The following is a 26,587-nucleotide window of genomic DNA, read 5'->3' as shown; positions in this document are numbered from 1 at the left end:
TGATATAATCTAGAAGCAAAACCTTTATGGCAAAGTTGAGAAAACACCTTTAGCCATTAATTTTTTACATAGTTTTTGTTATATCTCCATCAAGTTCACGATCTCCCAATTGCACCAAACCTCTAAGCTGACTTCATTTTCGCTAAAGCCAACTGTCGAGGATAATCTTACTGCAAAGACACTTGGGGAAAACGGGGCTCAGAGGACGAGCCTCGGAGGACGCACTTGATTCCACTACTTTTAAAAGCTCTTATGGTAAGCTCTCACTTTTATCTCTAAAATCTGAAATCTTCCAAAAATATATTGGCTCCTCCTTCCCGCCTCAACGGCATCACAGAGCTTTTCCTCTTCTGTCCTTCTCCTTAAGTGCTTGCCCAGTAAGAGAAAACATGGTTCACTTTTCACTTTAGAACTAACTTGATGTTTTGACTTACACTGCAACTCAAATAAAAACACAAGACCAATTGCACCATTTGTATCAATCATATACATGTATATGAAAAGAGAAGGTGTCCACGAGGTTTGTAGCATTAATAGAAGAACATCTGTCATTCAAAAGGTTGTATTCACTTAACGTCATGTCCGGCTCGTTAACTATGAGAGACTCGAAGTGGTGGGCCAGTGAGCGTCTGTTATCATAGTGTTCTGGGCGACATTTTTCATTTTTCGAAGAAAATGCCCTATGCCTGCATTGTTTTGGCTGTTGGAACTGTTCAAATTGCAAAAAGGATAAAAGTTTCTTCAGAGTTTCATCGAAAAGTAATCAAGAAGGGTAAAAGAGTGTAAGATTTTACGAAAGAAGACAAAAAAGTAGCACGCACTCCAGTCTAAGATGGCAGAGTCGAAGAACGCACAAGTTTGCAGTGATCACTTCTATACAGGTTTGTTTGATATACTTTTAACGTTTAGTATTTCCCATTGAATAATTGTCTTGATATTATTTGTAATTCTTAAAACATTTTTGCTACGAGCGTTATGTAAAGCACCAACTCGGCGAGTCTAAATTAAAACAAGCAAATGTTGGCAAAACCTAAAAGGCAGCAATCAGAAATGAAGCTTTAAGCACATAAACAATGTTGAGATCTATAGTTATATTTTGATAAAGACGGGGAAAAACCACACATACTCGTAAACGGTGCGTACAACAAAAACCAGGCAACAAACATGGCTGTACACGCAAAGTTAAATCATAAATTGCAACCTTACCCGAGCAAAAACGATGCATGATTTATCCAGGAAAGTCTTGATACCAATATCCTTGATTGATTAATTGATTGCAACTTTAGTAGATTGCACAGTACAGTACATATTCCGTAGAATTGACCACTAACTGGTAACACCTGAATAAGTTTTTCAACTTGTTTAAGTCCGGGTCCACGTTAATCAATTCATGACCCAGCCACACACAAAGAAGTTATAGGCCTCCATGCTTTTCCAAGTTTCCTTCTGTTTTGTCACGTAGAATGATATCTGGAGCACAAGATAGTTCGACATGTCTAGGAACACGTATGACAGATAATCCTTCATATCACTCGACAAATCTTATTTTGGTAACGTATAGGGATAGATTCTAGGTCCCTTGCGTACTTAGATAGATTACCCTTTGTTTGCTGCATAGTAGCCATGTTGGTTTGGTGGCCCACCACTTTGTTCACTTCTGTTCAAAAGTCACGTGTCCGAACACAACTTGTATGCACGTAAGTCTGTATACTGCCAGGAAATATGAGGAACACATCAACTTCAGCCTTAAAAATGGCCCAATAAAATTGTTCTTTTTGGTACTATCCCTGAAAGGAACACATATGGAAAGCAGAACCATAGGAAAATTAATTGAAACCACCACAATTACAACACTTACACTCTTAATTGCACTTTGCCTTAGGTTTCGTTAAGTAATACTAAGTGGTACTTATAAAGACATACAGTATGACTTTGGACTGTTTTCCATTGACGCATTAACTTTCCATCAATACTACGGATGGGTATTTTAGTGAAGTGAATTATATTTATATAGCGCTTTTCTCTAGTGACTCAAAGCGCTTTACATAGTGAAACCCAATATCAAAGTTACATTTAAACCAGTGTGGGTGGCACTTGGAGCCGGTGGGTAAAGTGTCTTGCCCAAAGACACAACAGTAGTGACAAGGATGGCGGAAGCGGGGATCGAAACTGCAACCCTCAAGTTGCTGGCACGGCCACTCTACCAACCGAGCTATACCGCCCAATTTAGTATATTTTACTAAATTGTTTTGATTAAGTCTTGAGATATACAAACCCCAAAACCAGTGAAGTTGGCACATTGTGTAAATGGTAAATAAAAACAGAATACAATTATTTGCAAATCCTTTTCAATTGAATAGACTGCAAAGACAAGATATTTAATGTTCGAACTGAGAAACTTATTTCTTTTTGTGCAAATTATCATTAACTTAAAATTTAATGGCAGCAAGACATTGCAAAAAAATTGGCACTGGGGCATTTTTACCACTGTGTTACAAGGCCTTTACTTTGAACAACACTCTGTAAACGTTTGGGAACTGAGGAGACCAATTTTTTAAGCTTTTCAGGTGGAATTATTTCCTATTCTTGCTCGATGTACAGCTTAAGTTGTCCAACAGTCCGGGGTCTCCGTTGTCGTATATTACGCTTCATAATGCTCTACACATTTTCAATGGGAGACAGGTCTGGACTACAGGCAGGCCAGTCTAGTACCCGCACTCTTTTACTATGAAGTCACGCTGTTCTAAAACTTGGCTTGGTGTTGTCTTGCTGAAATAAGCAGGGGCGTCCATGATAATGTTGCTTGGATGGCAACTTATGTTCCTCCAAAACTTTTATGTACCTGTCAGCATTAATGGTGCCTTCACAGATGTGTAAGTTACCCATGCCTTGGGCACTAATACACCCCCATACCATCACAGATGTTGGCTTTTGAACTTTGCGCCGAGAACAATCCGGATAGTTCTTTTCCTCTTTGTTCCAGAGGACACAACGTCCACAGTTTCCAAAAACTATTTAAAATGTGGACTCGTCAGACATAACACTTTTACACTTTGCATCAGTCCATCTTAGATGAGCTCGGGCCCAGCGAAACCGGCGACCTTTCTGAGTGTTGTTGATAAGTGGCTTTCGCTTTGCATAGTCGTTTTACCTTGCACTTACAGATGTAGCGACAAACTGTTGTTACTGACCGTGGTTTTCTGAAATGTTCCTGAGCCCATGTGGTGATATCCTTTACACATTGATGCAGGTTTTTGATGCAGTACCGCCTGAGGGGTCCAAGGTCACGGGCATTCAATGTTACGTGCAGTGATTTCTCCAAATTCTCGGAACCTTTTGAAGATATTACGGACCGTAGATAGTGAAATCCCTAAATTCCTTGCAATAGCTCGTTGAGAAATGTTGTTCTTAAACTTTTCGACAATTTGCTCAGGCATTTGTTCACAAAGTGGTGACCCTCGCCCCATCCTTGTTTGTGAATGATTGAGCATTTCATGGAAGCTGCTTTTATACCCAATGATGGCACCCACCTGTTCCCAATTAGCCTGTTCACCTGTGGGATGTTCCAAATAAGTGTTTGATGAGCATTCCTCAACTTTCTCCATCTTTGTTGCCAGTTGCCACTTGTGCCAACTTTTTTGAAACATGTCTAGGCATCAAATTCCAATTGAGCTAATATTTGCAAAAAATAACAAAGTTTTCCAGTTTGAACGTTAAGTATCTTGTCTTTGCAGTCCATTCAATTGAATATAGGTTGAAAAGGATTTGCAAATCATTGTATTCTGTTTTTATTTACGATTTACACAACGTGCCAACTTCACTGGTTTTGGGTTTTGTATAATGGCCTATTAAATGTGCTAAACTTCTATTTCAATGCCACAAATGTATTGAGCAGAATAATGTTGCCTGGAGGAGTTGTGGCATGGCAAAAGTTTGCATGGATGTAGCCTAACTTCCATATTTGATGACGTGTTCTTCTTGAAAAAGTAATCTAGCAAACAGAATGAATCAACTGTGCTTCTAGTAGAAGGGCACTCAATTTTGCCTCAGTTGATTGAAGACACGATCAATCAACAATCAATTCCACACATTTGAATAAATTGTTAACGATAGTCGATCATTATTCTGTTTTTTTGCAATCATGCCAAATGGGTTCGGTACTTTCAGTTTTATAGACACTTTGTTAGATGCTAATAACAGAGCATCATTCAGGAATTGACTAGAATCAAATTTGATTACTCCTCTCAAATATGCCAATAAGAAACCTTTCTGTGATTAAGATGCAGGGCATGCCCAACATACATAGATACATTTAAAAAAATACAGTATACGTTTGTCTGAGACCAGGTGTCCAGAGGTTTTTCTTTATGTTCTGTTTTTCTAACACAAACTACCTTCTGATTATTTTCCTTTGGTACCCAAATACCACAAGCAGAAATGTATGTTTTCACACACAGACACATGTGCTGTCATGTTTCGACTGAGCCAAGATTGAATCCTAATCCGCTACCAGATCTACAGTTTCATGAATGCGTATGTGAATGTGTGTGCGTCTGTCTCTTCAGGGAACACAAGTGTGGGAAGATCTAAAGAGTTGAAGGCAGGAAGTTCAGGGTTCATCCAGAGCCAGTGTTAGCAAATATAATTAAGGGTGACTTCACTTAACATGCAGGGAAGTCAAACAGTTACATGGCCAGTTCAAGATGAATACAGATTAACCATTTCCAAATAAATCCTATTCACAACACTCTGAATAGGTACATCATCTCAATGGCCAAAACTGCAAGAGAGTGTTTTAACACATTGCAACCGCAATAATATAACATACAGACACCTTTCTGACACTGTCAATAAAAACGTAGCATCATCATAGGCTTTTCCAGGATATTTTATGATGTTATAATTTTGGTGTAAATTGGCATGCATGAAGCAACATTGCCATTTAAAAGTCCACAAAAAACATAAAAATAAGGTGTTTTACATACTTTTTCTTTATGTGCCTATTGGGGTGATATTTATATTTTAGTCAAATTTGCTATTATCTTTATGCAGTTGATAAGATAGGTTTTCCTGCAAACACTTATGGGCCACTCTTGAATGATTTATAAGCACATGTCCTGTGCGTAAAGCAGACACTCTGCATTGGAGACAACATCAAATATTCCTTGCATTGTGTGCATGTGTTGTGTACATCATGCAGACATGTGTCATTTACATTGCTGACCTTGTCATTGCAAAGAAGAGTGAAGTCATGACAGATACCTGACATTACATTACCCTCCTTTAACCTTCTCCGTGACACTCTCCTGATCGTGTCCCTTTGCTTTTAACCTTCCCCCTCGATCCCATCTGACCTCTTTACCTTTTTTTCCCTTCCTGTTGCCTTACATTTATATTAATATTTTGGATTTTGCATTTCAATTACCATCACTTTGGCTTCAAGCGCTTCAGTGTTGACAAAATTGATTGGCATTAACATTACACAGTGAGGATACATCCATCCATCCATTTTCTACTGCTTGTCCCTTTTGGGGTCGTTGGAGCCTACCTCAGCTCTTAAGGGTAAAAATTATTAGGAACACCTGCACAATCTATAGCTGTATTAAAAATCCAGTCTCTATAAAGGTAAAAATAGCTAGCAATGTATTCATTTACCGATATGTTTATTATAGTGGTCTTGAGTTTTAAGTAATGCACTGGCTCAAACTGAGGGGTATTGGCCTTAAACTGGGTGATTATGGCAAAAATCTAAATCACAATTAATTAATCCTCAGCCTTCCCGGTAAGGTCTATTCAGGTGTACTGGAGAGGAGGCTACGCCGGATAGTCGAACCTCCGATTCAGGAGGAACAGTGTGGTTTTCGTCCTGGTCGTGGAACTGTGGACCAGCTCTATACTCTCGGCAGAGTCCTTGAGGGTGCATGGGAGTTTGCCCAACCAGTCTACATGTGCTTTGTGGACTTGGAGAAGGCATTCGACCGTGTACCCCGGGAAGTCCTGTGGGGAGTGCTCAGAGAGTATGGGGTAACGGACTGTCTTATTGTGGCGGTTCGCTCCCTGTATAATCAGTGTCAGAGCTTGGTCCGCATTGCCGGCAGTAAGTCGGACCCGTTTCCAGTGAGGGTTGGACTCCGCCAGGGCTGCCCTTTGTCAACGATTCTGTTCATAACCTTTATGGACAGAATTTCTAGGCGCAGTCAGGGCGTTGAGGGGATCTGATTTGGTGGCTGCAGGATTAGGTCTCTGCTTTTTGCAGATGATGTGGTCCTGATGGCTTCATCTGGCCAAGATCTTCAGCTCTCACTGGATCGGTTCGCAGCCGAGTGTGAAGCGACTGGGATGGGAATCAGCACCTCCAAGTCCGAGTCCATGGTTCTCGCCCGGAAAAGGGTGGAGTGCCATCTCCGGGTTGGGGAGGAGATCTTGCCCCAAGCGGAGGAGTTCAAGTACCTCGGAGTCTTGTTCACGAGTGAGGGAAGAGTGGATCGTGAGATCGACAGGCGGATCGGTGCGGCGTCTTCAGTAATGCGGACGCTGTATCGATCCGTTGTGGTGAAGAAGGAGCTGAGCCGGAAGGCAAAAGTCTCGATTTACCGGTCGATCTACGTTCCCATCCTTACCTATGGTCATGAGCTTTGGGTCATGACCGAAAGGACAAGATCACGGGTACAAGCGGCCGAAATGAGTTTCCTCCGCCGGGTGGCGGGGCTCTCCCTTAGAGATAGGGTGAGAAGCTCTGTCATCCGGGGGGAGCTCAAAGTAAAGCCGCTGCTCCTCCACATCGAGAGGAGCCAGATGAGGTGGTTCGGGCATCTGGTCAGGATGACACCCGAACGCCTCCCTAGGGAGATGTTTTGGGCACGTCCGACCGGTAGGAGGCCACGGGGAAGACCCAGGACACGTTGGGAAGACTATGTCTCCCGGCTGGCCTGGGAACGCTTCGGGATCCCCGGGAGGAGCTGGACGAAGTGGCTGCGGAGAAGGGAAGTCTGGGCTTCCCTGCTTAGGCTGCTGCACCCGCGACCCAACCTCGGATAAGCGGAAGAAGATGGATGGACAATTAATTGAACCTTCTATCTATGATTTCAGTTAATCCGCAATTATCCCACTACTACTCTACTTTTCGGTCAACTTCAATCTTATTATAATCTGCTCTGTGTTTTCCTGCATGACACATCCGTGTAGCAGACTGGGGGACAGTGTCACGTGGGGATGGGAATCTTACAATTTAGATGCTTGGGGTGACGATTCGATTCAGAATCGATACTTAATTTAACACAATTCTCGAAACAAACCGATTATCCCATTATATTAGAATAAAACCTTTTCAAAACAGGGTAAAGGTAAAAAAAAAAAAAAAAGCTCCTCTTGGCTGCTGACATACACACAGCAGAACTCTAACTTATTTCACTTAAAAAATTGATCTTAAAAAAAAAAGGAATTAATTTAGAATTCTTATGAATAAGAATCGTGATTCGGATCTGAATCAAATTTTTGGAGTACTGCGAGTGTCACGTGGCTATTTGTGCTGGTTTAGGATATGATAAGATAAGATAGACTTGATTCATTCTACATTGGGGAAACTATGTGGATACAGTGCAAATTTTGCATACCGTATTTTTCGGAGTATAAGTCGCACCGTAGTATAAGTCGCACCTGACGAAAATGCATAATAAAGAACGAAAAAAAACATATACGTCGCATTTTTGGGGCAAATTTATTTGATAAAACCCAACACCAAGAATAGACATTTGAAAGGCAATTTAAAATAAATAAAGAATAGTGAACAACAGGCTGAATAAGTGTACGTTATATGACGCATAAATAACCAACTGAGAACGTGCCTGGTATGTTAACGTAACATATTATGGTAAGAGTCATTCAAATAACTATAACATATAGAACATGCTATACGTTTACCAAACAATCTGTCACTCCTAATCGCTAAATCCCATGAAATCTTATACGTCTAGTCTCTTACGTGAATGAGCGAAATAATATTATTTGATATTTTACGGTAATGTGTTAATAATTTCACACATAAGTCGCTCCTGAGTATAAGTCGCACCCCCGGCCAAACTATGAAAAAAACTGCGACTTATAGTAAAAAAAATACGGTACATTAAAAAAGTAAAATGTAATAAAACATTATTAACTAAAATGAGTTATAATAATAATACTAATTAAATAATACTAATACCATAAGTACCAACTGTAATTGCCACTACGCCCTGAGATCGGTAGGTCGTGAGTTCAAACCCCGGGCCGAGTCATACCAAAGACTATAAAAATGGGTCCAATTGCCTCCCTGCTTGTCACACTATGTGGGCTTTGTACCGAGGATGTCGTTGTGGCTTGTGCAGCCCTTTGAGACACTTGTGATTTAGGGCTATATAAATAAAGATTGATTGATTGATTGATTGACTCAGCATCAAGGGTTGGAATTGGGGGTTAAATCACCAACAATGATTACCGGGCGCAGCCACTGCTGCTGCTCACTGCTCCCCTCACCTCCCAGGAGGGGAGTGTGATGGGTGAAATGCAGAGGATAATCTCAACCCCCCCTAGTGTGTGTGACAATCATTGGTACTTTAACTTTAACATTATGATTGCACTATGGGTGGGTTCAGATCTGAGGATGTCATTTTGGTTTGTGAAGCCCTTTGAGGCACTTGTGATTAAGAGCTATATGAATACATTTTGATTGATTATGTACAAATAACAAAAAAAAACTATTTTCTGGCAGTCTTTACAATTTGCAACACCTGGCTGCCTGTCATTTAACGACAAAACTAGTAGTGTATTTATCAGGATAGTGTATTAGTAGAAAGAGAATTACTTGGGAAAAATTTAAATAAGTTTTACATCGGTTAGTAGCTCTAAATGTTGGTTTTGATTATTTTTCAATAATTCCACAGCCCAATATTAGCCATAACAATATACTATAATATTAATTATAATAATATTGCTTAAAAAGTGATGCATATTTGAGGCTGTGTCTCAGCAAGCTATAGAGGACTGACTGTCAACACATAGTCAGGAAGGTGTTTGTTCCAAATGTACAGCAGCTAAGTGACACTCTGCTCGTGCTCAGCATTACTTCCTTGGAATTCCCCCCTAGGACTTGTGCTACTTCACGCTGACAACCACTTTGGAGCCATCAACAAACCGACCTGAGCACGCATCATGACAGGAGTCCCCGCAGAACAGAGACAAACACACACACCTCAGCTAAAGCATTGTCGACAGGGATTGGGCTAATTGGAAAAGACTTATCACAGCAGTGCAACTCTTATGCTCGGACACTTGAAGGAAAAGTATCTTAAGTACTGTGTTTAAAGGTGCTTTCATACCTGCAGTCCACTGTCAAATATCCAAGCGGTCAGCAGCTGGACCAAAAATGTAAGCATAAATGTTTGGTGCATAGACTGCAACAATGAGCACAATACTTGTTTGATAATGCCAATAATAATATGGGCAGTCTATCATTCTGTAGTACAAAGTGCAAAATGGTGGGAAGTCACAAACAAATAATCCTTCTTCATACGTTAAAAAAATATGCACTCACTGCTATCAGATGATCTGCCAACCACACACATGAACCTAAGGCGTGGTACTGTAAGTAGGTGAGCGGTTTTCATGGTTTAGTACAGGGGTGTCCAAACTTTTTGACTTGGGGGCCGCATAGGGCTAAAAAAATTTGGCCGGGGGTCCGAAAGTTGACTAACTATTATATAGTAACTATTATATATGTATGTGTGTGTGTGTACATATTATATTAATATTATGGATATGTTTGTATAATAATATATTGAATATGTATTTATATCATTGGATATTAAGAGTATGTGAAAGTTTGACTCCTACCTTGTTAAATTTTGTGACGACCTTCTCAAAGTTTTGTAATCAATCAGAAATATCAAGCAGCTAAAATGCGTCAAACATGGATATGTGTGGACAGAGTGTTTTACATGTTTCCCTTCATGCACTATAATGGATTTTTTTTTTTGGTGTTTGGACTTTTTTTGTAATATACACAATGTTTAGAGAACGGGTTGTGTTATATGTGGTGACATTTATGTTGGTTGGACTTTTTATTACACCATGACTCGGGAATGTTGTTTGGACTGTGTCATATAGGTAAATGCTGTGCTAATATTTCAAAGTACTTTCAACGGTCATTGATGTGATCACATTGTCCACAAGATGACAGCAAATATGTATAATTGAAATACCTACTTGTATTTAAGATTCATTTGAAAGCACTCTGTGGTGCAATGCTATGAACTCATGACATCTCGCGGGTCATATTGAGGGGGCTGGCGGGACTTGGCCGCGGGCTGTAGTTTGGACACCCCTGGTTTAGTACCTGGAGTAGAGATGCCGTATTGATTCAAACAGGTAAAACATTTTAAACTTGGACCTTTTAATTCACAGCTGTACTAAGGGGTATGCTGGACTGGTTAGTTTGGTCCGCAATAGAGTTTGGTTACTATTTTCATAACTAACCAGACAAATAGAATTAAGATGGAAACCAACCAGTTGTACTTTTCATCGTGTCATCAAATTTCTACACCTGAACCGTTTGGCAGTTTAATTAGGTTGCGCTGTAATCTATGCATTCACAATTTAATTAAACCATCACCTAAACATCTGCATCTCAGAAAAAATATTTTATTATAGATAACATTAGATATCTAAAACAGCAATGTTCAGCAAAATCATCTAAAAAGAGGAGTTTTATTGGTTTGCCAGTATTGTTTCCAGTGTTGTTAAATGTGTTTTCTCTCTTTGTCTCAGTAAAGGGAGGAGGTTGTGTGTAATCATCTAGCCAACATAACCTGAATAACTCCAGTCATGTTAGCTCTCTGCTGGCATTAATCAGAGCTTGGCGTATTAATGAGAGCGCGGCAGCTAGCTAATTACGCCCATAGATTCTGCTGCAGCCCATTAAATATACAAATGACAGAATTAAAGAGCCCAGCCTCTTCTGATTAATCTTTAAATGGGCAAAAAACTAATGATGTCTGTGCAAACTTTCCTTTCACACATTTTGTCCCCCCTCTCCTCTCAACATCAATGCCTGGCAATCAATCATATTAATTAGGGAAAATAATTTGTATCATTTAACATTTCCCTTTTTTCCTGCTCAGTTACTCCAATGGTGCTGTAGCGCTGTACTGTATTAAACATAAATGAAAATGACCTAAGTATATTTGTTTCAACATTATATTTATTTTCCCTAACCTGCGTTTAGGATGTTTTGTCCCTTTTCATTAAATTAGAATCTAAAAAAATGTATATACTTTATGAGGATGCATTATCAGCCCCATTTAGACTCAAATATGGAAAAAATACAAATGAGGAGGGAGGACTACATAATCTGTTTTAGAGCCGGTGTCCATTTAAATCCATTATTTCGCTCAGTGTAATGTATTCCAGTCTTTACGCACATATTTCCTCAGTGATTAAAGTAGAAGTAGGAAGTCTCATCATGGGTCTTTTATGTATAGGTGCATCCTAGAAAAGATGAATAGACTTGCATGCATTTATGGAAACAAGCACTTAGCGGGTATTCATAACAGTGCACTAATTGCATATACTTATAATCCTGTTTTAGCTAAAGTAAGATTCAGTGAGGTAGATGCTGACCTAAAGTACCTCACATTCATTCAGGATTAAGAAGCATCGTTAATCACAATTCAAACATGCACTCGAATCACAATAATATGAAAAATAACCTACTTGGAGAAAATCATTTGGTAGGCCATAACACATGTCATAGGCAGTAAAGGGCTTTTTGTACAGTAAACAGTTTATATTTTGACTAAGATTTGACAAAATATATGTTGACCCTGCCTAAAGATGAACCCTTAATGGAACAAATAAAAAGCCTACATACTGGGAAACAAAATCTGACATTTGACATTACACAGAGTTCCTCGATTTCCGCAAGGCATCAACGATTGACGACTCTTCCCTCAGTGATCAATTGACTCTCGAGGGGGCATTACACTGTATTACATTCATAATCCAATTTGGCTTTGATTTGTTCGCTGTTCCGTGCGCTTCGATGGGAATAATTGTCTGTAGATGATGCTATTAGTATTGATGGTTGTAAGAGGGTGATGGTTTGAGGACTGCTGACACATTGATGGTCCACAATAGATCCGGTCTGCACGTGACTGCCTGATCTGTTACTTTTTATGAAGGAGAGTGAAGCATATTGGAAGAGGCCCGTTCAAAAAAAAAGTATCATGTTTTCTTTGTGATCAAACGACATATGTTGATCTGCGACAAGTCTTTATGTAGTGTTCAACAGAAATAGATAAGCAAACGACAAGCCAGCTACTGTTACATATCTGGAGCGAGATTGAATGTTCACAAATGAACAATATAATTAGGTTTGGAACAAAACAACAACCTTTTTTTTTAATTTGCTGATTTCATAGTCAAAAGAGGTGAAAGCTATCGAAATACCTGACATGTACTATTGAGGTTTCCTGCACAGTTCCATTAGGCATCAGCCATAGTAGAGTATACAGAGTGGGAGCTAAACAAAATGTAGTCTGTTAAAAAACATGCATGTTAGGAAATTAGTTATTCAACTCTATATTGTCCCTAGATGTGAATGTGAATGGTTTGTCTACTCTATATGTGCCCTGTGATTGACTGGTGACCATTCCAGGGTGCACCCTGACTCTCACCTAAAAGTCAGCTGGGATTGGCTCCAACTAAACTATAACCCTAATGAGAACAAGCAATAGAGAAATTTAATGAATGTGTTTCCTGTACATACATAACAAAGAGCAAACTTCTGATACGCTTATGGAGGACAGTGAACGAGTTTCAAGTGGCGCAGCAGAAGAGCTTTTGCCGCGCAAATCCGGCTGATGAGTATCAGCAGTCATTAATTATGAGCGTCAGACTGGCTGATGTTCTCAGATGAAGCAGAACATGTTTGGCTGAGCAGCTCAACCCCCTAATGATGCTGGTAAACAGAAACATAATTGTCCTTTAAGTTGACTGCAGAAGTCATTCCAACAGGATTGTTACGAGAAGACTGAGATAATGCAGAGTGATTAGAGAGAAACAAAAAAACAACACTAAATCCAACATGTGATGGCATGCGGAACATATGAATATCCTTTCTTACCAGTGAAGTCAGTGTTAACAGGCAGGGTGTCATTTGGAAACTGGTAATGGCTATTCCCAGTGAACCTTATCCCCCTGACGAAAGGACTTTTGGGGTCAGAAAGAGAGATGTCTGTCCTCTCCAACTGGGAAAAAAACAAGAATAACTACAACTACACCAAAATGTCAACTACAGGTATAGAATAAAACTTTTTTCTAATGGACATTATCTTAAAAACTTGTCATAATAAGTTCATTAATCATTGCGCTATAGACGAGAGAAGGTTTTAAGAGGGCCCTGTGACCTTAACTGTTGATGACCATTTGAAACACTTCATGCTTGACTTTAAGTGGATGTTTATGTTTGATGGATTGAAATTATCTCAAGACTTTCCTTGGATGTTAATACAGGAGATGAAAAATGAATATGTTGACCTTCTGGCCATGCACGAGATCAACACTAATGCAAACTTGTTTTTACACTTGCAAAAACAGACGTTCCTAAATCTTCGACATACCTGGTACAGAGGGTGTGGTCCATTTAGTTGAGCTGGGACATCCCAGTCTATCTGAATTGTTGTGTCATTGAGTGGGTGGAGTCGAGGTAGCGACAGTCCTGTTGGAGCTGATGAGAGGAAACATAAAAAAATAAAAACAGAGAAATTTGAAAAATACATCAAAATTATATATACAGGAACCTAACTTAAATCAGTCGACCGCGCTCACATTTGGCAAATATTTAATGTAGACCTGGGCCGATATTCGATAAGTCAATTATCCATCCATCCATCCATCTTCTTCCGCTTATCCGAGGTCGGGTCGCGGGGGCAGCAGCTTAAGCAGGGAAGCCCAGACTTCCCTCTCCCCAGCCACTTCGTCCAGCTCCTCCCGGGGGATCCCGAGGCGTTCCCAGGCCAGCCGGGAGAGATAGTCTTCCCAGCGTGTCCTGGGTCTTCCCCGTGGCCTCCTACCGGTCGGACGTGCCCGAAACACCTTCCTAGGGAGGCGTTCGGGTGGCATCCTGACCAGATGCCCGAACCACCTCATCTAGCTCCTCTCAATTAATAGAACAATAAATGGAAATAAACTTGATAACTCTGCCAGCCTTGATAAATTGCCATGTGCATGTGTGTTTACGACCTGCAAAAGTGGTCACTCTTTTTGAATTGGTTTCAGCAGCTGTGGCTGTTTCTACCGTAGCGTAATAAAAGGAAGGGGGTGAAGCATCTTGTCATTCATTAAGTGTCTTTGGGCTTGCTTGGCTCAGATGTTAGAGCGACCGACCAGAAACTTGAAGGTTCCTGGTTTGAAGCCTGCTTACGCCATCCTAGTCACAGTCATTGTGTCCTTGGGAAATACACTTTACCTTACCTTGCTCCTGAGCCACACTGGTGTAAACGTATCTTGCATTTGGAGATAATGGGTTTCTCAATGTAAAGCGCTTCGAGTCACTAAGGAAAAAACGCTATATAACTCAATTTTGTCATTGTGCGAAGAGGCGGTGTTGCTAACATCACACAGTGCAACAAGTTAGGCCATGACAAACACAGGAGCGATAGTAGAAATATGGAGAAAAACTAATGACAAAACCTAACGCCACGGCACCAGTGTCGGAATACCTTGGTTTTAAACCAGTGGAGCAAGGTAAGCCCATCAACACAAAGGAGACAGTTTGCCGAATGTGCTGCCAACAAAAAAAAATCCAATACTACAAACTTGCATGCCCATTTAAAAAACAACCACTCTACTCAGTATTTCCAACTGGTGAAAGATGTACAAATAAAGATGCGGAGCCTTTGTCCCGACAGTCAATGAGAAGTTCTGTGAACAAGGTCAGTGCAAACAAAACAATGCAAAATGGTGTGCACTCACAAAAAATGTGGCACTACATCACCAAAGACATGCTGCTTCTTAATACTGTTGAAAACCTAGCATTTGGAAAAAGGATGCAAACGTTGTTGTTCCTCACTCAAAATCTGCCAGACTTGAGTTTGTTTGCATATGGCCTGTTAATACATGAGCTTATTATACTAATACTGTGGTGTTTATATTGTTACTTATAGAGAACACAAAAACCTTTTATTTATTGTATCAAAAATATTGAAATTCAACGACTTGGTGCATTTGCAAATTACTAAAATTATGTACAAAGCAAATTATAACCTACTACCCAAGAATGTACAACAATTCTTCTCAACAAAAGAGAAGAAATATAACCTTAGAGGAAAATATTTTGTGCATTTGTATGCACGTACAACACTTAAGATTTTTAGCATATCTGTATGTGGAATTAAATTATGGAATGGATTAAGAAAGGAAATCAACAACGCACTAATATAATTCAGTTTAAGAGACTGTTCAAACTACAAGTGTTCACAAATTACAAAAAAGAACAATTATAATAAACATCTTGAACATTTAACAAAAGAGGGAGCTAATTATGTTTTATGTAATTAATATTTGTTTACATACTTATGATATATTTATTTATTCACTGTTCCGTTACAAACAGAGAACAAATAAATGAGACATAACTGCTATGATATTAAAATGGGGTAGGATTAAATAAGCTCTGCTTATTCCTACTTCTTTCCGGACGTGCTGTAACGAAACAACTGGAAATATGTAATGCATTACATTGTAATTGTATTGTATGAAAGTTCGGAATAAACTGAAACTGAACTGAACTGAACTCTGCACTTTTGTTTACAATGGTCCTAACTTGATTGCAAGTTAAGTAATGTACAACCATACCTCTGCCCACATGTTCAATATTGTTTAATACTTTATTTCCCCATATTATTTATTGTTTTGGTTGTGTATATTTGAGGGTCCTTAACAGAGACATAACTTTTTTTTATTGCTTTTGATGCACAATGTTGCTAACAGACATAGTATATTGTATTATTTGTTTGTTTTATATAACTTGGAGATTTAAAAGTTTACATTCCAATCACAATGTTAAAATATACAGGAAAGTTTATTGCATTTAAGGGGTATACTGTATTTGCATTATTATTATGTATTATTACATTAGTGGTTAATTTGACAAAATAATAATGTTGACAATAATATAGTTTATCGGCAATAATTTGTTATCGGCTCAGGCCTAATTTCATTCATTTTTTTCATGGGACAACACTGAATAAATGACACATTGATACAATGTAAAGTTGTCAGTGTACAGTGAACATGTACTGTCCCCTTAAAATAACTAAACACACAGACAATGTCTAAATATTTTTGTTCAGATTTTCACAAAGTTCTTAGCTATGCCGTTGTTGTGTTGAAATTCCAGTGACCAGTATAAGAGTCGGAGTGATAACATCAAACTTAACACACTCCCTCCTCATTCACATCTGATGTATTGTAACTCTCACAAGTCCATGACACCCGAAGGGGAAAATGGCTTGTTGGGCCCAATTTGGACATTTTTACTTAGGGATTCGTATTAAGGGTGAAACGGTACGGTCTGCCCTTCACAAAATGATTTGCCCTCATGGGCCACATTTTTGTGAGTTTTGCAGTTCAATATGCACTGTGTGTGGGTGCGGGTGTGCGTGTGTGTGATTATGCGTTCATGCGCGCATTGACAATAAAGTGAGGTACAGAAAGTGTGCGAGTGACAGCTAGGTCTTCTCCTCGGTAAACAAATGCAGCACACCTCACAGCCGAGCCATAGGCTAATAGGAGTCATGGCTAAAGGTAAGATAGAAACTGGACACTCTCTTCCGTTGTTAAGTCTTCTGTTTGGAATCACGTCACGTTCAAAGGAAATACGTAAGACGAAAAAGTGGAAGACGCAAGCTGTGTACTCGATCATTGTTCGGTAGAGATGGGGAACTAAAAAGAAACGCGTAAACCAGGGTTGTTCAAAGTGGTTGCAGCTTTTATTTTTATTGGCCCTCAACAAAATCTAAAATATACTTGTTAGAATAATTATGTATATATTATCACACTAACTTTAGTATGCTTAAAGTCTGTTGCTTTAGTTATTTAGCTATTGTGCTCAAGTTGGACTTTTTCTAATGTGAGCAAGGGCAAATACTTCTTGTCTGAGGGGTGGCCTCAGCTGTAGATGTTATCTTTGTTTCAGCCCGCCAACAGCCAAGGACTTCAACCGACTTCAGCGAAGATGGGATGACGGCACACGGATGAGGCAGAGACTTCAAGGACCTCAACAAGATAAGATTCCAACACGCAGACGAAGCGGTGACGGGGAGAAAGCACAAGGCCCCCAGAACATTCCGTCACGTATCGCACGTCCTGGACCTGCTTTGCATAAAATATGTGACCACTCCTTTTAGAGGCAACCTTAGTATTGCTGACTGTGGAACTCCTGAATAAAAAGAGGGATGCAAGAGCTGGACCTTAGAGCGTAGGGCGAGACTGTGACTAAGGGTCCGGCTCCATGCGTTCTCCTCATGAGCTAAATTGAACTCCATCTCTGATTGATTCCTTGCTTCTTGTCTGATTAATAGATGTCATCAGTGTTTGCACCTGACATCTCCTTGGTCCTTCGAGCCGGATCCCAACACGTCTGACAATTCCAGCCTGGTGAGTAAAACCAGAAGACCATGGCACCCACATCTCCCATTGAGGAGCTGCTTTTTCTGCACCCGGGCTGGATCTGACGACTGACGGGGAACCGAGGACAAGAGGAAGGAACGCAGATTTCAGTGAGTACGTTTTGAATTACAAAGGAAAAATAGCGTGTGACTGAGGGTTACGATGCATACAAAAAGCGCGTGACTAAGGGTTACGACGCAAAAACAAACCCTGTAAATCCTAGGCTCTAACAGGTAAAAAGGCCAAATCAGAAGGACGTCGGAGTCCGCAAAGAATGAAACTTCCGTAAGATTCAACATTGAAAATAAACCAAATTAAGGACATCGGAGTCCACGTAAAAACCGACAATTCTAAAACAGAAGAGGCCATATAAGGACGTCGGAGTCCACAAGTACTGAAACTTCCGTAAAACAAGTGTGAAAGGTATGAACGTGAGAGTGTGTGGGAGTTATCGCCACTAGGCGATCACTCCATACTAAAGTTGTGAGAAGTAATAGTGGGTTATTGTGGAGGCATCAGGCAAGACATCTCCACTGGGGGAAAGACCTCCAGTAGAAGTGACATGTACCACAATAATAAATTGAACCACTATCTTACAACAAAGACAAAAGTAATCCTTATAAGTTCGGCTCTGTAGGGGACGACGGATTACTCCAAATTCTCAAAATGGAAAGAGGGACCCAAAGAAACGCAGATCTGATATGGTCTATTACAATCTATTATAACCAAAATAGGAGAAAATAACAACAACGGCAGCGGTTACACCCTACTGCATGTTGGCGTTGTGGCAAAGAAGGACATTTAGCACGAGACTGTCCTGAGAAAAAATAAATTAACAATCAAGGTTACTCAGCATGACTAGGTCAGGAGACATCCAAATCTCCAAAGACCACACCAAAAGACAAAGAAAATGATCAGAGTGAACATAAGACATACTAAGTTATGAGAACTTAAGTGAAAAAACAGCAAGTAAACCAAAAATAATAATTGAAATAAAGGACAAAGAAATCACATTTCTATGTGACAATAGAGCATGTAGAATTACATGTATAGAATAAAACTAAGTGAAAAATAAAATATTGGACACTGACAGGTGAAAGATTCCAAAAAGACGATAGAGGTGAAAGAAATGTTTAAAAATAGATGAAGAGGAGAAAAATCTCAAAGTGCTAACATGAGATAAAAGTAAAAATAAGATGAACAAATGGGAAGAAATCAAGAAGAATTAATGCAAAATGGAATAAACTCATGCGAACGAGAGATAATGGGGGATATTGAAATAAGATATGAAGAAAATGTAGATTGAAGATATACATGTATGTTTGGATATATAAATAGCGCTTTTATATATGCAAATATATATATATATATATATATATATATATATATATATATATATATATATATATATATAATTAAAATAATGGAACAAATAAAAACCTAGATTAATAACTATAATAAGAGTCGATATGTATAGCATAATAAAATGATATAAAATAACTTACATGTTTAGAGGCTGAGGAAGAAGAAAAAAAAAAGAAAAAGAAAAACGCTCTTCGTGTGACGACCGGGGCGCATTGTGATGCGGGGTTCGTTCTCTCAGGAATGCAGACGGGCGTCAGACACAGCGTGCAGGTAAGAAAGTATTTATTTAATAACTAACTTATACTGGAATAAAGAAAAGGGTGCTCATAGCACATAAGGCAAAAACTAAAAGAGCTAGCATGGGAGCTAGAAGGTAAAAAAAGGAGTTTAGCGTGGAAGCTAACAGGTACAGAGCCAGAACAAAAAGTCGTCAACTGTTGCATGAAAACAAACTACGAAGCCAGAACGAATGACAGGGAGGACAGACTTAAATAATAATGTCAGTGATGACAAACAGGTGCGTGTAGGGAACAAACGCGGCAGGTGAAAATAATAAGCAGCCATGGCAACAAACTCAGGTGTACAAAACAGGTACTCAAGGAGTCCAAAACTAACCAAAAACACAAGTATCTTGAAAACGTAAATAAAAAATATGATCCGGGCAGCGGATCATAACACTTCGAGTGTTGTTCGCCTTATCTCTTAGAATGTGTACTCACGCACACACACAACCTTGTGTGTGTGTGTGTGTGTGTGTGTGTGTGTGTGTGTGTGTGTGTGTGTGTGTGTGTGTGTGTGTGGCACATTGGGAGTGAAACCTTTCAAAATGAATGTATTAAGTTTAAGTTTTAAGTCGTTTAACTTTAAAGTGTAGTCTAACATTCTTAGGTTAGAATACAGTACACCATATACAGTAAATAAAGAGGCATGGTAATCTCAACAGCTTTCAGTTAGCTATAGACTTTTGATAATATAATGTGAGTAACTATAACCATTACAACTGTTTGCTTTGAATATTGTTGAATAATAATTACAAATGAAACATATAAAGAATTGGAAGAATGTCTCTTCTGAGTTGAAAAATTATAGTTGATACACTTAGACAGTTTTTTAGTGGTTTTAAAATGTTACTTAAAATTACATGAAGTAATACGTATAACATTTGAATTAGGAATATTGATTTAGTGTTTATTAGGACAATAAATGCTGTAATTTTAAAACGTCATATGCAGGATTGGACACATTTCACAGTGATTGATATCAGTAATGCATTCTTCTTGATACCAATACATAAAGAAAGTCAATTTTGGTTTGCATTTACTTATAAAAGGAAAAGATACACCGATACAAGACTACCTCAAGGGTATGCGGAAAGTCAGACAATCTTTTCACAAGCAATGCATGCAAGCATGTCCAAATTCGACCCTCCAGGAGGAAGACAAAAGTCTTGATATACGTAGATGACATATTATTAGCATCACTGGATAAGGAAACCTGTAGAAAAGATACATTAGCCTTATTAAATCATCTACATTGTGAAGGACACAAAGTAAGCAAAATAAGTCCAATTATGCAAAACAGAAGTAAACTATCTAGGACATTCTCTAAACAAAGATGGACGCACTATTGTGGGAAGCAGAAAAACAGCAGTGCTGCAAGCACCAAAACCACAAACAAAGAAGCAAATGATGTCATTTCTAGGATTAACTAATTACTGTAGAAGTTGGATACCAAATTACGCTGAAATGGTAGCTCCATTAAGTACATTTATGAAAAATATCTAAAAATGTCATCACTTGTAGAGTGGAATTTAGAAGCTGAAGCAACATTCTGTGAAATAAAAATAGAATAGGATGTACGGTTGTTACAGCAACGAAAGTTTTGAAAGCTATCAAGTGACCATCAAAATTATTCAATGCAAGCTGCACAACTAGTAGCACTAAAGCCTGTAAATTAATGAAAGATCAAAATGTTACAATACACACAGATAGTCAATATGCATTCTCAGCAGTACACACATTTGCACAACACTGGCAAAATAGAGGAATGATAACATCAACAGGAAAATCTGTAACACATGGAGAACTATTAAAATAATTATTAAAAGCGGTACAGTTACCAGCTAAAATAGCAATATGCAAATGTGCGGCACACACCAACGGAATGAACGCAATATCACGTTTGCGGACAAAACTGCAAAAAAAAAAATTAAATAAATAAAAACAGCAGAAGAAGAAATACAAGTTTTTAAACTACAAGCTAGTGACATGAATTATGATATACTAAAAGACATGCAACAACAAAGTACTCCAAAAGAAAAAGATAAATGGATAAAAAAATATATATAATTAAAAAAACGGAGCCAGGTTGAACAAAGAAGACATCTATGTATGTCCAGACAATAAACCAATCTTACCAAAAAATCTGTATAAGTGACCAGCAGTATTGAGCCATGGTTGTACTCATGTCTCAACAGGAGGGAATATGAATCTTATACAGAAGTACTATACTACCTACAGCTTTTATTCTTATTCAAAAGAAATTTTGTAGGGCATGCATGACCTGTGCGAGGCCAATTCCTCGAACCACAACACCCGTTCCAGCATCTATGCATGGATTTTATGGAACAAAATAGGAGTGAAGAAAAACAGTATTGTCTGGTCATAGTAGATGCATTTTCAAAGTGGGTAGAAATATTTCCTACAGGAAAAACAGATGCGCTAACAGTAGCAAAAGCATTATGCAAAGATATAATACCAACATATGGTATACCCGAAAAACTATACAGTGAGAAAGAATCCCATTTTGTAAATCAATTAATCAAAAATATAGGACCATTATTCCAAATTGATCTCAAAAACCACTGTGCTTATCATCCACAAAGCACAGGACTAGTGGAAAGGAAAAATGTAACAATTAAAAACAGACTAAAGAAATGTATGGAAGTAAACAATTTAGGAACCATACTGGGAAAACACACACAGGTCTAACAATAGGACCCCTGACCAAAAGCACTCTCAAGGTCCACATTGTCAATGGACCCTTAACAAAAAATGAATGGTTTACTATTACCACAGGTGTATCGGGGCAAAACAATAATTGGTTGCTCATGGCGGAGCAAGCGGGAAAAGACTGGCCAAATTACTGGTGGTACCTCACAGGCCATCCAATACGGGGGAAATGGGATACTCTGGTCAATACATATATTATATTATATTTATTATTCTACTTATTTTTTGTCTGGTTTTGTACCATCCCGTGAGGTATATATTACTTTTTGTTTTGTTTGGATGTATTTGTTTGGTTTGTATGCTTGTGACTCTGGACTAACCATTAAGTAAGACTACTTATTATGTTGAAGGGGGCAGAAAATGTAAGATTTTCTTCATCCTGTTCCTTTTCAAGCATAGGTGTGTAAATATGTGTTTAGTTGCTAAAGTTTTATTGTCTATTGATAATGAATGAATAAATTACTGGCCCCGAGAGATAGCGAAGAAGCTAAATTATTTAAAAGTCGAATAACTCTGAAACATCAAGACCCAAATCTAGTGTTTAACCATATCACTCCCTGATGGACAAAATATACCACCTAATGCCACACTGTTCAACACATCCTGCTGGGGTTTCCAATTATGGGCATGGTCAAGTGGACTAGACCCATATTTCCCGGTGATTGTTTGCATAAATCAAACCATGCGCAACACCGAACAACCCAGAGTGTTCTAAACGCGCTGGAAGTCACAGTTGTAAGCGTACCATTTGATGATGTGGATAAATGTTAAAAGTAACAATTGGTGTGTAATAATTGGTTCCTCCTTTGGCTGTTAATTGGTTACTCATGGCAAAAAGGTTTAATTAAAGTAATCAGCGAAACAACTCCTGAATGGAATTGCACTACATGGGACAAAATCTAGCCTGTAACCAAAGAAACAAAGCAGAAACCAATATTTGATAAACATGTGACAAAAGCTAATTACACCTGCATTAACATACTAGGCTCTGGACAACAGTTAGGAAACTTATCAGACAACTGCTTACACATGTATCAATATTTGTACGAAAATTGTTAACACGCTTGAACAGTTTGATACCCGAACATTGGAAAAGAACTACACATGATGTAAACTGGCAAAGTGTTGGAGATCCAACTTATATCGATACAATAGATGTCCCCAGAGGTGTATCTGACGAGTACAAATTGGTAAATCAAGTTGCAGCTGGATTCGAATCATCCGTCTGCTGGTGGTGTACGATTAACAAGAATGGTGACAGAACAAACTATGTCCACTACAACGTACAGAGACTAGGAAATTGGACACAGGTCGGATTTGAAGCCGTCGCTGATCAACTCGCCGCCACCTCCCTTATGGCCTTTCAAAACCGTATGGCGCTAGACATGTTGTTAGCGGAAAAAGGAGGCGTGTGCGCAATATTTGGTGAACAGTGTTGCACGTTCATACCAAACAACACTGATACAGAAGGTAGCCTGACCAAAGCACTGGAAGGCTTGCGCACCCTCAACGGTAAAATGAAAGAGCACTCCGGCATAGACACATCTATGTGGGATGGATGGTTGGATGTGTTCGGCAAATACAAATCCTTGGTATCGTCAATTCTAGTATCTATGGCTGTATTTGCAGCCATACTGACGTTGTGTGGATGTTGTTGTATTCCCTGTCTGCGTTCTCTGCTTAACCGTTTGATCACCAAAGCGATTGGCCCAGCAGATTATAGAACTGTTCAGATGCACCTTCTGGCGGACAACAAGGAAGATGAATCTTATGACGAGGATACCTACCTGGACGGTGTTCCTGATCTGTTTTCAGACCCTGGTGACTATATATATAGAAAAAATATAAAAATATGATGATGTTGAACTCTGAGTGTAAACATAACTTGGCCCTAAGGAAATGAACTATTAACTGAAAAACGCAAGAAGAAGTTATTAGGGATAAAAAGATTCTGGGGAAGTTATGTGATAAACAGGAGGGAAATGTTAGAATAATTATTAATGGGCAAATTATTATATTGTACAGTAATTTGCAGTGTAATCAATAAAGCAAAGCTTATATTGACCTCTCTTTTCCCATCTTCAATGCACAAAATGTATTAAAGTGGCCAGTGAACCAGTCAATTGTTCTGTATGCAACAGTTCTTGTATATTCTTACCCTATATTCAGTTGTTTTTTTCTTTTCTCTTTAAAATGCTACTTATGGCACAGAGGTGGGACCAGATTAGGTCTGCTTCTTCACACTCTTTTTGGACATTTCAGCAAAATGTGTGCTTGTGAAATTTAACATGTTCGAAATAAATATAAATTGACTGATGGATTAATATTTTTCATTTGAGAATTGCATTTTTTGGGAAAAGAGCTGCCAGCAGTTTGTAGTTATTATATTATACAACTTTAAGCAGTTTTATGTATTGGCATTTTGGTCCTTTAATGTGCCAAAGTCCGTACCAAACTATGACCTTAGTACCAAGATACGTACCAAACGTTGGGGATGTCGTACCATTGCACCTCTAGGGTGTATTCACTTATAATACCAGCGGTTTTTACATTATTGGTGGTGTGTTGAATTGTTTTAAAGGGGAACTGCACTTTTTTTTGCCTATCGTTCACAATCATCGTGAGAGACAAGAACACGTCTTTTTTTAATTAGGATTTTAAAGATGATAAAAAAAACGCGCGGAAGATGCGGTTAATGGAAGTCACTGTTGTAGCCTTCAAAACCCTCCAACATTTTGTGTAGGGTTGCAAAGGGGTGGAAAGATTCCGGAAATTTACCACGGGAAGTTAAGCTTGGGAAGTTTGGAAATATTGACCATTTTTTGATTATTCAAAGTTGGACACCGTCCATGGGAATTAATGGGTAATTACAATAATTCTATATTATTTGGCACTTGTCTATATGCTGCTGCATCTTTGTGGCATTTTTGATGTAGCTCTTTGCACAGTATTTGCAAATGTACACAGCCTTTCCGCCTACATTGGTTGGGGTGAAATGTCTCCACACATCAGATGGTGTACATGGCATTATTCTGTTTCTATTTGTTTTTATTGTTGTAAAACACTAATACAATGCCACAAACAGATACAAATAGTCAGCTAAACAATTGGAGTAGTCTTTAAAAATATTTTACTGATGGACAAATGAATAGAAATAGGCTGGACAAAAATAAATGAACAATCAGCATGCTAAATCAAACTATAACCTACATTCTTGTATGACAACAGAATGGCTAGCAGAACAGAAGGCAGAGGAAACTACACGTTTTGATTTAGTATTTGCTAGTTGAACTTTACAGATCACAAAAAAGGTAAATTCGGATCGCTAACGTTGTTAGCATAAATGAATGGTATTTAACAGAGAAAATTAGCACAACGGCTAACGGAGAAATATTTTCGGTTCATTATGAGACTGTGGTGGTACATAAACCTAGCTAGCTAGAGATATTGGCCCCAAAATCATTTAACAAGTACAGGAACAGCTAGCTAGCTTGAGTGGAAGTCTGCTGGAGTAGTCGACAGTCATACAGTAACAAGCAATTACACCTCTATTAAACTTAAAAGCCATCCATCCATCCATTTTTCTACTGCTTGTCCCTTTTGGGGTCGCGGGGGGTGCTGGAGCCTATCTCAACTGCACATGGGCGGAAGGCGGGGTACACCCTGGACAAGTCGCCACCTCATCACAGGGCCAACACAGACAGACAGACAACATTCACACTCACATTCCCACACTAGGGCCAATTTATAAACTTAAATACCATAGATCAAATATATTTACCCCAGTAATATCATCAAAACTTAGCTGACTGGATGAAGTCCTTGGGCTCAAATACTAGTGTGGCCTCAAATAACCCTGCTGTAGTGTGTAGCATGCTGGGAATGATCATTCATCTGTGCATGTGATGGAAGAATGCACTGCACATGTGATGGAGGAATGCACCGTGCAGGGTTGAAATTCTACTGCATTTGCATTAAATCAGGTTGTTTTAGCTAATAATCATGCTGCAAGATCTAGCATGTTGCACTCAATGTTTATTCCCATTAATTTCCCATTAAGTCCCGTTAATTCCCATATATTCCCGTTAATTCCCATGGAAAGTTTTCAACTTTGAATATTCCCGGAATTTTGCAACCCTAAATTTGTGTACCACTGCAAGTCTATATATAATATAGTAGCAGACACATTCATAACGATATGTAATATGTACAATATTTACCGTATTGTAGTCATTTTAACTACTGACTTCTTCCGGGCATTGATTTCCGTTTCTATAGTAGTGCACTTCCAACTTCTGGCAACAAATGTGTGTTCCTACTTACTAAACAAATCCGTGTATGTTCTAATCATGGCAGATTTGGTAACAAACAACAAATATGACTATTTTTGGACAAATGAGGATTCACAACCTTATACTTTTGAAGCTGAATGAACGGAGGAAGAATTGCTGCTTCTAGAAGCCAGCACGAAAAAGAGGGTGAAACGTTTCAGCAGACGGAAGCCGTGT

The 26,587-nt window shown here is 38.8% G+C and overlaps 1 protein-coding gene across 1 annotated transcript in view; it reads right to left on the bottom strand.

Annotated features, from left to right (window-relative positions):
• Positions 1-26,587, bottom strand: part of ush2a (Usher syndrome 2A (autosomal recessive, mild)) — a 363,320-nt gene that overhangs the window by 213,987 nt on the left and 122,746 nt on the right. The window contains exons 28-29 of the mRNA XM_061964341.2: positions 13,653-13,759; positions 13,157-13,280 (exon numbers count right to left, since the gene is read on the bottom strand). Of these exons, the coding sequence (XP_061820325.2) occupies positions 13,157-13,280; positions 13,653-13,759 (231 nt within the window). The remainder of the gene's footprint in view (positions 1-13,156; positions 13,281-13,652; positions 13,760-26,587) is intronic.

Source organism: Nerophis lumbriciformis, linkage group LG06 (assembly GCF_033978685.3).
Source record: "Nerophis lumbriciformis linkage group LG06, RoL_Nlum_v2.1, whole genome shotgun sequence".
Taxonomy (NCBI): Eukaryota; Metazoa; Chordata; class Actinopteri; order Syngnathiformes; family Syngnathidae; genus Nerophis; species Nerophis lumbriciformis.
The sequence above is the reverse complement of the archived record's forward strand: the minus strand, read 5'-3'. Positions and strand labels throughout refer to the sequence as shown.